Source organism: Vigna umbellata, chromosome 7, assembly GCF_029865625.1.
Source record: "Vigna umbellata cultivar VRB3 chromosome 7, Vumbellata_1.0, whole genome shotgun sequence".
NCBI classification, from domain to species: Eukaryota; Viridiplantae; Streptophyta; class Magnoliopsida; order Fabales; family Fabaceae; genus Vigna; species Vigna umbellata.
Window position 1 is genome coordinate 21,062,989 of NC_142171.1, and position 14,762 is coordinate 21,077,750.

Sequence of the window (14,762 nt, forward strand, 5' to 3'; positions counted from 1 at the left end):
CCTGGTTGATAATACAGCCAAGTATTCACTGTTTTCGTTCATGGATGGTTTTTCGGGGTATAACCAGATCAAGATGGCGCCAGAAGATATGGAAAAGACTACTTTTATTACATTGTGGGGCACATTTTGTTATAAAGTGATGTCTTTTGGACTCAAGAATGCTGGGGCAACATATCAAAGGGCGATGGTGGCACTTTTCCATGATATGATGCACAAGGAGATTGAAGTTTATGTGGACGACATGATCGCGAAGTCCGAATCAGAAGAAGAACACGTCCTCAACTTGAGAAAGTTATTCGAGAGATTGAGGAAGTATAAGCTTAGGCTGAATCCCGCCAAATGTACATTTGGAGTGAAATCCGGGAAATTGTTGGGCTTTATTGTCAGCCAGAGGGGGATAGAGGTGGATCCAGACAAAGTGCGAGCGATAATGGAAATGCCTGCGCCTAAAACGGAAAAAGAAGTTCGAGGGTTTTTGGGTAGATTGAATTACATTGCTAGATTCATCTCCCACTTAACTGCTACTTGTGAACCACTGTTCAAGTTGTTACGAAAGAATCAGGCTGTGGTGTGGAATGAGGATTGTCAGGCCGCTTTTGAGAGAGTCAAACAATACTTACAAAACCCTCCTGTATTACGTCCACCAGAACCAGGAAGGCCACTCATTTTGTATTTGACTGTATTGGACAAGTCAATGGGTTGTGTATTGGGTCAGCATGATGAGGATGGCAAAAGAGAGCACGCTATATATTACTTGAGCAAGAAGTTCACAGACTGCGAACAACGATATTCATCGTTAGAGCGGACTTGCTGCGCATTGGCGTGGGCCGCTCATCGTTTAAGGCAATACATGTTGAGTCATTCTACATGGTTGATATCCAAGATGGATCCTATCAAGTATATTTTTGAAAAGCCTGCTCTTACTGGAAGGATAGCTCGATGGCAGATGCTATTGTCAGAGTACGACATCGTATATGTCACTCAAAAATCTGTCAAGGGTAGCGCACTAGCAGAATACCTGGCTCATCAACCCCTTTGTGATTATCAACCAATGCAACCTGAATTTCCTGATGAGGATATCATGGCTCTATTCAAAGAGAACAAAGAAGACCGAAACGAAAAAGCGTGGACGGTGTTATTCGACGGAGCCTCGAATGTGATGGGACATGGAATAGGGGCAGTGCTTATCTCCCCAGAGCGTCAGTATATACCAATGACGGCAAGGTTGTGTTTTAGCTGCACAAATAACATCGCTGAATATGAAGCCTGTGCCATGGGTATTCGAGCAGCAATTGAGTCTAAGGCAAAAATTCTAGATGTGTATGGAGATTCGGCTTTGGTCATCCATCAACTGAAAGGAGAATGGGAAACTAGGGATACAAAATTAATTCCCTACCAAGCTTACATCAGGGGATTAATGGAGTATTTCGATTCCATCACATTTAACCATATACCTAGAGAAGATAATCAATTAGCAGACTCGCTGGCCACCTTGTCGTCAATGTTTGAGGTTGATCAAGATGCAGAATTACCAAAAATCAAAATGAAAAGCCATGCAGAGCCAGCATATTGCCACTTCATCGAGGAGGAGTTAGACGGTAAGCCTTGGTACTTTGATATCAAGCGTTATCTTAAAACCCGAGAATACCCTGAGGATGCATCTGAAAACGATAAAAGAGCACTAAGAAGGTTGGCCGGCAGTTTCATCTTAAGTGGGGATGTTTTATACAAGAGAAACCATGACATGGTTCTCCTCAGATGTGTGGATGCAAAGGAAGCCGAGTTGATATTGAAAGAAGTGCACGAAGGTACATTTGGTACACACATGAATGGACATTCGATGGCTAGGAAGATCTTAAGAGCTGGTTACTTCTGGTTGACCATGGAAAACGATTGTTGCATACACGTGAGAAAATGTGAGAAATGTCAGATATATGCAGATAATATCAATGTGCCACCCACTGCTCTGAGCGTGTTGTCTGCACCATGGCCGTTTTCGATGTGGGGAATAGATGTCATCGGAGCTATAGAACCAAAAGCGTCAAATGGACATCGCTTCATACTAGTCGCAATCGACTATTTCACCAAGTGGGTTGAGGCTGCTTCGTATGCCAACGTGACTAGAAAGGTTGTGGTTAGATTCATAAGGAAGGAGTTGATCTGTAGGTATGGGCTACCTAACAAGATCATCACTGATAACGCTACCAACCTGAACAATCAGATGATGGCGGAGTTATGTGAGGAATTCAAAATTCACCACCATAATTCCTCTCCTTATCGTCCAAAGATGAATGGGGCAGTAGAGGCTGCTAACAAGAACATCAAGAAGATTGTGCAGAAGATGGTGGTCACCTACAAGGACTGGCACGAAATGCTTCCTTTCGCTTTGCACGGATACCGCACATCAGTACGAACATCAACTGGGGCCACGCCGTTCTCGCTAGTGTATGGGATGGAAGCGGTACTTCCATTTGAGGTCGAAATTCCCTCCTTACGCGTGTTAATGGAAACTAAGTTAGAGGAAGCTGAGTGGGTTCAAACCCGATTCGACCAACTCAACCTTATCGAAGAGGAAAGGTTAACAGCAGTGTGTCATGGACAGCTGTATCAAAGGAGAATGAAAAAGGCGTTTGACAAAAGGGTGCACCCAAGAGAGTTTCATGAAGGCGAACTGGTGTTGAAGAGGATTTTGCCCATCCAAAAAGATCATAGAGGCAAGTGGACCCCGAACTATGAAGGGCCGTTTGTAGTGAAGAAAGCATTCTCTGGTGGGGCACTAATTCTCTGAAATTATTGCATGTCGCGCTGAGCTGTTTAGGTAAATAAAGAGGAATGAAAACGAAAATAATCAAACGAATGTCAATAAAAGCATTACGGGTATTCAGTCGGCTTAGCTCGGTCTTGGTGGGTGTCGTAAAAATTAAAAAAAAATATAATAGAAATAAAAATGAAAAAAAAGAAAGCAAAAGAAAAGACACATGTTGAATTCGTTGTCAATGAGGTTGTCAAGGGCGTAGTGTTTTCGAAAAGCAAAAGCAAAATAAATTTTGAAAATACCAAAGTTGGGTCTTCTCCTGATGCAAGGTTTCGGGGGTAACCATCGTTCTTTTCCAGCTAGAGCATCTGCATTCATACTACTTGAACCCTCAACCTTTTCATTTCCCATTAAAACAAAGGGTTGTCATGAATACAATACTGGGGCAGTGTTCATCATGGTACACATCCCCAACGATCTGTTGATTGGGAGATAAAAAAAATAAAAAAAATAATAATAAAAAAAGAAAGAAAAAACAATGAAGTCGATGTGTCAACCACTACCGAGTTTTATTCCAGGGCTAAGGTCGCGAGAAAGTAAGGTAAGCAAAGATTCAGAGTGACGTGTGGCCATTTTTTCTTTATCCAAACGTTAAAAGAAGTTTATCCAATTGCACCCCTTTTGAGCCATAAATTATATTTGTTTTCATCACCCCCGACAAGAATCATTAGCACATCGATGTCAACCTAAAAGGTACATCAAGGGCATCCGAAATCAAGGAGGGGATTTCTGAAAAAAAAAGAGAAGAAGGAAAAAGAAATAAAAAATATACAAAGTCTCAAAGAAGTACACAACAGAGACAACGAAGCAAGCGACCCAAAAGGGGAAGAAAAGAAAGAAAAAAACAGCAATGAAAATAAAAGGATGCTCGAAGTCTCAAATCTTTAGGGATAGTTGACTCGACACCTTGCAAATGATTCTTGTTGAAACAATTTAACCGCCAAACACTTATTTGAGCCTTCATTATCCATTTCTTTCAAAACCCTTTGACCTTTGGCCACGGTACAAGCCAATAAAAGTCTGCGCTGACTGAAGACTGTTTGTCCTAATCTTTCTCACGATTTTAACCCTGAAACGAAATGATGTGGTGAATGACACAATCACTCAAAAGAAGAGAGAAAAAAAGAAGGAAAGGACAAAAAATGTGAAGTCTCCCCGTCAATCAGGAATCGCCAAATTGGGGCAATCCTTCCTACCCGAACCTTTCCCCCTCTCCAAATCAAGTTTACTATACGCAACAAAGTTGGGGCAGCCCTTGCGGGCCATGCATGTGTAGGTACTAACAACACCTCCCAATGTAAGAAAAATTCAAATGCTAACGTTACCCACAGGTAATCATTCAACCATCCACCTTTCATACTCATCTCCCGCACCTTTTCAGGTTCAAGCTAGTGCTAGAGGGAATTTGAACCCCAAGTTACGTTCTCTTCCTTTCATCAAAGAACCCACTGCTTCTTGACATTATTTTGATTGAATGCATTTCGAACGTACATCGCGTTTGACGTCAACATTGACAACGGATTCCAAGCATAGAATTTTTGCCAAAAAAAACAGAAAAAAAAAAAACAAAAAAAAAAGGTGTAAGAAAGAGAAAGCGAGAGCAAAAGAAGGGAACGAAACCACTGGCTCATATGCATTCATGCACCATCATAACATAACATCATTTCATAGAAAGCAAAGAAAATTGTTCAAAAATCCGTAAAGGGAAAATGAAATGGTGAAAAAGGTTAGCAGACCTTTATATCCAAATCTCTCTAATGTTTTGCTCAGTATTTACCAATGTTTCTTCAAAAAAGATCTGAATCCAAGAGTTGTTTCTTCGATAGCACACCTCAAGGCCTTTGTCGAGCCTATTGATCCTCATTTCATTCATGCATAGGGTTTGTACACCCTCCACGAGGTTAGTACACCTCATTTCATTCATCCATAGGGTTTGTACACCCTCCACGAGGTTAGTACACCTCATATCATTCATCCATAGGGTTTGTACACCCTCCACGAGGTTAGTACACCTCATATCATTCATCCACAGGGTTTGTACACCCTCCAAGAGGTTAGTACACCTCACATCATTCATCCACAGGGTTCGTACACCCTCCACGAGGTTAGTACACCTCACATCATTCATCCATAGGGTTTGTACACCCTCCACGAGGTTAGTACACCTCGCATCATTCATCCATAGGGTTTGTACACCTTCCACGAGGTTAGTACACCTCATATCATTCATCCATAGGGTTTGTACACCCTCCACGAGGTTAGTACACCTCATTTCATTCATCCATAGGGTTTGTACACCCTCCACGAGGTTAGTACACCTCATATCATTCATCCATAGGGTTTGTACACCCTCCACGAGGTTAGTACACCTCACATCATTCGTTCAAGGTTAGTACACCTCACATCATTCGTTCAGGGTTTGTACACCCTCCATAAGGTTAGTACACCTCACATCATTCGTTCAGGGTTTGTACACCCTCCATAAGGTTAGCGCACCTCACATCATTCATCCATAGGGTTTGTACACCCTCCACGAGGTTAGTACACCTCACATAATTCACCCATAGGGTTTGTACACCCTCCACGAGGTTAGCACACCTCACATCATTCATTCAGGGTTTGTACACCCTCCACGAGGTTTGTACACCTCGTTCCCCTCAAGCACGGTTTTGGTTCAACGTTTTAAGCCCAGTCTGGTCTGGCGCCTCTAGTTTTTCTTTGATTTTGGGCCCCTCATCTCGGCAATGATCGTTTATGTTGCAATCTCACATTCTTCATCGATTTGTTTAACTTATGTTTCATATTCATTTTGCTTCCTTAGAAATCCAGACGAAATTAGTATTTCTATCTTTACTTATCTTTTACTAAATAATATGAAGACATTACATTGTCATATTATCTAGTAAAATCTAAGTAAAGAGGGGCAGCTGTCAATACCAAATTTCGTCCGGATTGTTTTTTTTGGCTTTTACTGTAGTTTATGTTCCTATTTTTATTTCTATTTTTTTTACTGTTTTACTTTATTTTGCTTTCTATCCCTTTATTTTTATTGATTTACTTATTTTATGATTTTTTTTATTATTATTTATTTATTATGTTCCTATATTATTTTTATCTTTATCTTTATTTTTATTTCTCACCTTACTTATTCTTTTTCTTTTTTTTCTCTTTTTATTTTTATTGTTATTATTTTATTTTATTTTTATTATTATTTTTGTAGTTTTATTCCATTTATATTCTATTTTGTTCTAATATTATAAAAAATAAATAAATAAAAAGTAAAAAATAAAAAGAAGAAAAAGGTATTTTTGTCTTTTAGTAAGATGAAAAAAGAAAAAAGGAGAAAAGAATGTTTGGGAGTTAGGAGACAGGGTACGGGGTGTGCGTGTTGGAAGGGAGGAGCAGAAAACCGTTTCTGCAGAGTGTGCGGGTGGCAGAGACGTTTTGGAGCCTACATGGCATATGCACGGTTTGGTATACGGAGGGGGAGGGGAGCACAGAAAAGCAGAGAGAAAGGGGATTTTTTGGGGGAGAGCTTCAGGGGACCTTCAACTTCACTGGATAATCATCCATTGCCGAGAAGGAGCCATTGGCACCTGCAAAGAAGAACAAGAGACATTATTTACAACAAAGAAGAAAGGGAGCAATCGAAGGAATAGGAGGGAGAAGGTTTTAATCAGAAGAGGAAGGTTACTAGAAATTACAAAGAGAAGAAAACTTGAATGCAAAAGGTAAGTTCCTCTTCTTAAAGCTTCACTGCTAATGGTAGACGTTTTGTTGTATGTGTATGTTGGGTGATATGTGCTCCTATTTATTTCCATCTGATGATGATGATTTGGTCTCACATCTGTTTATGCTTCGTGATGTCTGCTTTTGTTTGTTTCCCTTTAAGTTGATTTGGCCTCGTATACTGCTTGTCACCCATCCTAATAACAAAAACATGCCTCACCACCAACCTGCAAACTGATATCCCCTCACCCAATCTGCAACCGTCATCCATTCCCTGTTGCTACAGCTGCCTTTCATCTACAAGAGGCAAAGAAAACCGTCCAAAGCCATAACCACGTGAAGAAAACCAAAAAAAAATTCAGTTTCTGAAGCCATATCGTCATTGGGATAGTATCTGGAATGGTATTTGTTTCGTTGCATTTGGCTGTGTTCTGTAACTTCGTATGGATGCCCTCCTTTGCCACTCATTCATCCCCAACTCCAACACCATGAACATGGTTTTTGCTGTACCCCATCACCTAAAAAGTAGAGAATCAATTATCACATTCCCACTCATACGCACACAAACACATTCCAATGCATATCCTGTACAATGAAGCTATAAAAATCCATTTTCGGTCTCTCCTTTTCGAAGACATGGAGCAGCGAGCTCTCTGATTTTCCATAGTCTTCAATGTTTTTGTTCATCAACCAATTCCATACAAAATCAGATTTGAACCAGTGAATAGCAGCCAATAAGAAAACCAGGACGGAGAGGGAGGAAAGTGACACTGGTGGCGCCGGTGAAGAAGCGCGCTCCAGCTAGAGGCGACGGTGGCCGGCTCTGGCAGAGGCGGCGGCAGGAGGTGCCCAAGGTGGAAAAGCCTCAACCCTAGGCTAGTGCGAGAGAGAGAGGGGGAGAGAACGCCGTGGCCGGCCGTGGTTCCGGCGGTGCTTGGGGTCGCCACCGACGCCGAGACGGGTGGAAGGTGGTGGCGCGGTGGCTGGTTGGAAGGAGTAGTGGCGTAGGTGGCGGGGCGTGCCTCCCAGCCCTAGCTTTTCCTGGTCAGAGAGAAAGAGACCTGGGTCTCGATGGAGGAAGGCAGCATTGAGTGTAGAGTGAGAGAACCCCTAGGGGATTCTAGGTCAGAAAGGCCACCCTGGGCCGGTGCTAGGCCAAGCCCAAAGGTGAACGCTCGTTTTTCAATCCTTTACGAACGCTCGTTACTCCCTCTTTTCTCACGTTCGTTTTTCAACTCTTTCCGAACGCTCGTTATTCCCCCTTTTCGAACGCTCGTCTTTTAGAATTTCCGAACGCTCGTTTTTCAACTCTTTACGAACGCTCGTTACTCCCTCTTTTCTCACGTTCGTTTTTCAACCTTTTCGAACGCTCGTTACTCCCTCTTTTCGAACGCTCGTTTTTCAACCCATTCCGAACGCTCGTCATTCGGCCCCCTTTCCCAGCGTCCGTTTGCAAACTCCCCAACGAGCGTTCGTCATTCAGCCTCTTTTCCCGGCGTCCGTTCGCCAGTTCCCCAACGAACGCTCGTCCCCAACGAGCGCTCGTCATTCAGCCCGTTTCCCAGCGTCCGTTCAACAATCGCCCAATGAACGCTCGTCCCAACGAACGCTCGTCCCCAACGAGCGTTCGTCACTCAACCTCCTTTCCCAATGAACGCTCGTCATCTACCCTCCTGTACTCAACGTACGTTCGTCATATCACCCACGAACGCTCGTCATCCAGGCTATTTTTCTCAACGAACGTTCGTTAATCCACCCAACGAACGCTCGTTCTTTCTCCCCACTTTCAACGAACGTTCGTTAATCCCCGAAACGAACGCTCGTTATTTCACTTCATTCCCAACGTCCGTTCATATTTCCCCTAACGCTCGTTATTTCACTTCATTCCCAACATCCGTTCATAATTCCCCCAACGCTCGTTATTTCTCCTCATTCTCAACGTCCGTTTATGATCCACCCAACGCTCGTTATTTTTATTTGTTTGTTTTTCTTATTTCATTTTATTCTATTTCATTTATTTTGTCTATCTTATTTCATTTGTTTTATTTATTTCTTTTATTTTTATTTTATTTATTATTTTATTTTCTTCTATCTACTCATTCTACATATTTACTTATCCTAAAATATATATTTAATAATGCAATATTTACAATTTAAATAAAGTAATTTATCAAAATACGTTTTAAAGGTTTAGGCACATGTGTGATCGCACGCATCGTCCTTGTGCTGAAAACCTTTTCTCTTTCTTAATTAAAATTACAAAAAATACGTTTTAAGGGTTTAGGCACATGTGTGATCGCACACATCGTTCTTGTGCTGAAAACCTTTTCTCTTTCTTAATTAAAATTACAAAAAATACGTTTTAAGGGTTTAGGCACATGTGTGATCGCACGCATCGTCCTTGTGCTGAAAACCTTTTCTCTTTCTTAATTAAAATTACAAAAAATACGTTTTAAGGGTTTAGGCACATGTGTGATCGCACGCATCGTCCTTGTGCTGAAAACCTTTTCTCTTTCTTAATTAAAATTACAAAAAATACGTTTTAAGGGTTTAGGCACATGTGTGATCGCACACATCGTTCTTGTGCTGAAAAGCTTTTCTCTTTCTTAATTAAAATTACAAAAAATACGTTTTAAGGGTTTAGGCACATGTGTGATCGCACGCATCGTCCTTGTGCTGAAAACCTTTTCTCTTTCTTAATTAAAATTACAAAAAATACGTTTTAAGGGTTTAGGCACATGTGTGATCGCACGCATCGTCCTTGTGCTGAAAACCTTTTCTCTTTCTTAATTAAAATTACAAAAAATACGTTTTAAGGGTTTAGGCACATGTGTGATCGCACGCATCGTCCTTGTGCTGAAAACCTTTTCTCTTTCTTAATTGAAATTACAAAAAAATGTTTTAAGGGTTTAGGCACATGTGTGATCGCACGCATCGTCCTTGTGCTAAAAACCTTTTCGCTTTCTTAATTAAAATTACAAAAAAGTATGTTTTAAAGGTTTATGCACATGTGTGATCGCACGCATCGTCCTTGTGCTAACAACCTTTTCTCTTTCTTAAACAAAATACAAAAAAAAGGTATAAAATCTTCAAAAAAAAAACCCGAAAACATCAACAATTTTAAACAACAAGTAGTCTTGCTACCCAGAACTACGTGATCCTTGATTCTCCATCAAAAGTGGAGATACGTAGGAGCAAGGCTAGTCCTTGTCAGGTTCACTTTCCCAAAAATCCAAATTTATCCATAATCATTTTCCAAACAAAATTTTATAAACAATTTTCAAACAAATTTTCAAGCAGTTTTCTAAAAGAACTACGTAACCCTGATTTCTCATTTTGAATGAGAATACGTAGGAGCAAGGTCAATCCTTGTCGGGCTCAAAAAACTAAAAAAATATATTTTGATTATTTAGAATTTTATTTTAGGGATAGTTAAACATTTTGAAAACCACATCAAATTCGCGTATTTAGTTAAAGGTACTGCCTTAGGGCAGGCGTTGTAGGGTGCTAATACCTTCCCTACACGTAACCGACTCCCGAACCCAGAATCTGGTTTTCGCGGACTGTGTCTTATCGTTTTTATGGTTTTTCCGTAGTTTTCCAAAATAAACTATGGTGGCGACTCCAAATCTCTTTTCCAAAACTCGTTTTTCTTTTTGGATCGTCGTCCCGTCGCGATTCCGGTTGCGACAGTAGCCAGAAGTCCTCATCTAAGGGCTTCACCTTGGCCAAAGATGTTCATCTAAGGGCTTTACCTTTAGCAAAAACATTAGTTAACGGAATGGTAGCTTGAGGTAGGCAAACTATTCCACTACATAGGTGCAAGAACCTCTATAACTTGACATTCATACTACATCTGAATGAGTCAAGTCTATATTTATGATATGTTTCTAGAAAGTTTGTTTACTTGGCTTGGATTTATGATATGTGTTGAAGTCTTAATTATTCTATGATATTTCTGTTTACACTAGCTTATCCTTGCTTTTGTCTTTATTAGTTTGTGTGTTTTCTCTTTTGCGATAACCACCTTAAAATGGTGTGAGCTTAAGGATCATATCTTTTCAGTTGTTTCAGCGAGAGATTGAGGGTGAAACAACAACATAGATAAATTTTGTTCTCTAGATATATAATCTTCTTCATAAAAAAACATGCAATTCCTTAGTAATTATTATCTTTATAACTATTATCTTTATAACTATTACTTTAATAATTTTTATGTTAGTAAAACGGGATGTTATAATATGTGTTATTGAAATCAAACACAATATTAAGAATTTGGATAAGAAAGAAACAAAAATATGTCTAAAATCTTAATTATATTTACCAAATTATATTTTGTTTTGTGTGTTTATATAATTGATATGATTTTAGTTTTAATATAGTTAATTTGAAAAAAAAATAAAACAATGTTTTCTATACTTATATAAAAGAAACTTCTTCTTTTTTGTGTATGCATTTATTTTTCAAATTTATCTTTTAAATTAATTTATTTTAATTAAAATAATTATTTCATTAATTTTATCGTTTCATAATTTTTTTTTAATTTAACTGATTTTTTAAACTTAACTATTTTTTAATTATAAAATTACCTATAAAATAAGTATAAATTATTTATAATAAAATTATAAAAAAATTTATATTTAATTTTATAATTATAATAAAAATGATAATAATAATTTTATTATTTTTTATTATCATAAAAAAATAAACATACATTGATTTTTATAAAGATAATTTAAGTTTTAGATGTTTATTTGTATCCTTGTTAAAGTTCTCTATATATGATTTAGAGATTACATTTAAATGGATAGTAAAACCAAAATGTGAAACTCAATATATAAATGTTAAATTTGGGAATACTTAGTAAAATAAAAAATTTAATAGAAAATTAATTCATAATACTCAGATTTACTAATGAATTAAAAACTCAATGAAGCCAAAGAAAAAGATGTAAACCGTTCCTTTCCATTTCGGCTTTAGTCGACTAGCACCATGCCTATCTCCACAGGCCTCTTCTCTCGCCGGAACCCTTACCTCCTCCTCAAAACCCCTCGCAGACTCATTGCATCTCAAGCCCAAGCCCAAGCCCAAGCTCAGCCCAGCACAAAGCCCCTCCGCGTCCTCTTCGACGAAGCCATTGGCCATTCCAAGAAAAGCAGCACCTCCGACTCCGACGAAGAGCGAACCGAATCAAAATCCGCAACCGAACTGAAGAACAATCTGAAGCAGTTGGAGCAAGACATTAAGACCTTCAAAGAGAAAACATCAGGGATTCCTAAAAGGATGACCTTGTTTGCTGCGTTTACGAATAAACAACCTCCAACGAAACCAAAGGAGAATAAGCAACCTCCCACGAAACCAAAGGAACCAGTGATTGTCAAAGAGCTTTCACCCGACATGAAGATGTTTGCGCAGCACTTGTTCGAGAAGGGTTATTTTAAAGACGCCAATTTCTCACAGTCGAAGAAAAAATTTGATCATGGTTGGTTTACCAGTTTCTACGCATTAGGGTATATCAAGTTTGCCGCCCAGAGATTCGCCAGAGATAACCAGGAAATTGCCAAGTAAGATCAAACGAAGCCGTTACAACTTATATTTTTAATCATAATTATTAATATCGTATACTGTTCCGCTCTCGATGATGAATGAACATATGGAGTTTTTTCAAGCTCGGGTTTTGTCCTCAAATTGGTTTTTCTTATTGTTTTGATTTGGGTTTGGTTCTAATTCGTAGAGGGAGGATATTTTTCGTTATTTTGATAATATAATGTATCTGAACTTCAACATTTATGGTTTGATGTGTTAGTTTGGTGCTTGTCGTTTTAGTTCCTGATTTTTTCTTTGTGTTGTCTCTTTTTTAAATTGCGAATAAAAATAAAAATAGAGTCTCTGAAAGTGTGAATCACTGTCAAATCAGTGCAAAAATAAAAAAGCGTGGGACTACAGCTATAATGTATTAGCTAAGCAACTAACACTTTCAAGGAGTGAAGTAACCATTTACTACAAGAAAATGCTTTTAACTATGAAATGTTTAGCTAATATTATATTGTGGTGGAAAGATTACTCATATATCTTATTTGAGGATTGAGTTTGTTTTTCATATTTATAGATGATTTGATGCCTTATGGAAGAAAATCCTTAGAATTATTTAGTGCCCATTTAGCTGACTTGCATTGCTGAGAAAATGATCAAATTTCGGATTTCACATCTTTTGCATTGTTTTTGCAATATTGCAAACCTTTGTATAATGAAATACCAACATTTGTTTTCAGAAGGAATTGGCAGAACGGTAAATTATTCTTTTCCTTGGTGTTTCTATTTCATAGTTTTCCCCAAATGACTTATATTTATCATGGAATTGGATTGACAGATGGTTATCAGGAAGTGCCTTGAAGCAAGTGGCTACATTTGGTTGCTCTCACACCAGTAACAGTGCTGTCTTTCCAGCTAAAAGGCTGCGGAAGTTTTTTGAGGTCCCAGAAAACACTGTAAGGTTTATGGCATGCATGAAAGGCATAGCATGTAGTTGTTTATGGCATTGTTCTTGAATCAGGATTTTAATGTCACTTTGACACAGTCATAATAAAGGTCTGGTTTATAGGTTAGTATAGGTCACCAAAGTGAACTTCAACTTTGATTAAAGAACAGCATTAAAAATAGTTAAGAAACTGCATCAGATGGTTTGTTTTATTAAGTTGCTTGATTGAAACCTTATTGAAAAAGTATGTAAGTGTATATGTGTATAAGTTGTTTTATAAGTGAAAACAAAATAAGATTAAGGTTAAATTGTTTCATATTACTCATAAGTTTTGTTCACAAATATGTTAGAGAACTTGTTGAAATAAGCTGGAAACACCTTATAACTTATGGAAAGATTATAAGCTAGTTTTAAGGTCTCACAAATCTTATACAGATGCTTATGTTATGAGTACAAATGTTTATACACCTGAAGTTTTACCCTGTATTATATGTATCTGCTTAGCTATACATATGTTTTCTTTTGCCATCAGGTTTGCTGTAAATGCACCCTGCAACAAACATGCAAGTTTAGAAATCAAAGTGTATGGAATGTTAGCACAAATAATTTGGAATTAGTGACAGTTATGAAGGTTATCACTTCATATGGTTTAGAGTCAGTTCACCCCCAGCTGGTAGTGCCTGATGTGGTAAAGAAGTCAGTGAGTCAATTGCTGAAGGAGATTGTGAAACTGAGTCCAACCACTTGAGATTGCTTCTGATTGACCACTTTTTTCTCTTCATAATCTTGTGAACATGATCTTCAGGCCTTGCAGACCATTTATTGAGATTACTCTTCTTGCTACCCAAGCTAAAAGCTTCCAAAATGATACTCTCCTAAATGCTCCATTTCTGGTGAGTGACAACGTTTTCATTGGATAAAGAGCTTGCTTGAAATAGGCACAAATGTATGGACTGGAATATGGTGTGACTTTCATTAGTTATAAGTTTTGGTTTGGGATAAGGTGACGTTTTATTAGAAAAAAAATATTAAGAAAAAGATTATTGAATTCTTTGGTTCATCTTAATTTAAAATAATAGTGATATATTTTTTCTTGATTCTATTTTTAAAAATTTAATTGATTATTAAACATGCACACTCAATGAACGACAACCACAAAATAACATGTCCATTTTTGGTTTAACATGTAATTTTGGACTTAAACAGGCAATCAGTTTCTGCAAACATGGTCTTTGAGATGCCCGTTAAACCCTTCACACATTTTTTCAACGTCACCTATTTGATGGCTCCGCCACGAAGGCACCACCGGCCCCACTCACGGAAGGGCAGTTTGCGATGACAACGGACAATAAAAAACATGAAAACCATGAGAAGGTCGCATTGACGTGAATGCAAATTTCCATTTTGTGGTAGGAGGGAAGGCGGAGTAGGATTGAATCAACGAGGAAGATAGGTGGGTCGCACAATCCGAAAGATATTATTTTCTACAATATATTTTGAATTATGTAATTTAAAATAAATTTTCAGATTTAAAATATATTTTGAATTATATAATTTGAAATATATTACTTTTTAAAATACATCTTGGATTGTATAATATATTTCTGAATCTGAAAATTTACACAATGGAATATTTTGTCTTTTTGAAATACATTATATACAATCTAGAAAATAATCTTTTATTAAGAATAAAATGGCTATTATATGATGTATATGGGAATGTAAGAAGCAGTTATCCTG

At 38.0% G+C, this 14,762-nt stretch overlaps 1 protein-coding gene across 1 annotated transcript; it reads left to right on the top strand.

Moving 5' to 3' along the window:
• Nucleotides 1-11,437: 11,437 nt before the first annotated feature.
• LOC124847463 (craniofacial development protein) lies at nt 11,438-14,119 on the top strand. The gene is made up of 3 exons (XM_047324963.2): nt 11,438-12,108; nt 12,915-13,032; nt 13,555-14,119. Exons 1-3 carry the CDS (start codon nt 11,537-11,539, stop codon nt 13,768-13,770), a joined length of 906 nt encoding a protein of 301 aa, XP_047180919.1. The 5' UTR covers nt 11,438-11,536; the 3' UTR covers nt 13,771-14,119.
• Nucleotides 14,120-14,762: the final 643 nt, after the last annotated feature.

Bases quoted from the DNA above. Each gene is read 5' to 3' on its own strand.
- LOC124847463 (XM_047324963.2), top strand. From the start codon at position 11,537: ATGCCTATCTCCACAGGCCTCTTCTCTCGCCGGAACCCTTACCTCCTC. The intron at 12,109-12,914 runs GTAAGATCAAAC...TTGGATTGACAG, and splicing joins GATAACCAGGAAATTGCCAA to ATGGTTATCAGGAAGTGCCT. The intron at 13,033-13,554 runs GTAAGGTTTATG...TTTTGCCATCAG, and splicing joins TTGAGGTCCCAGAAAACACT to GTTTGCTGTAAATGCACCCT.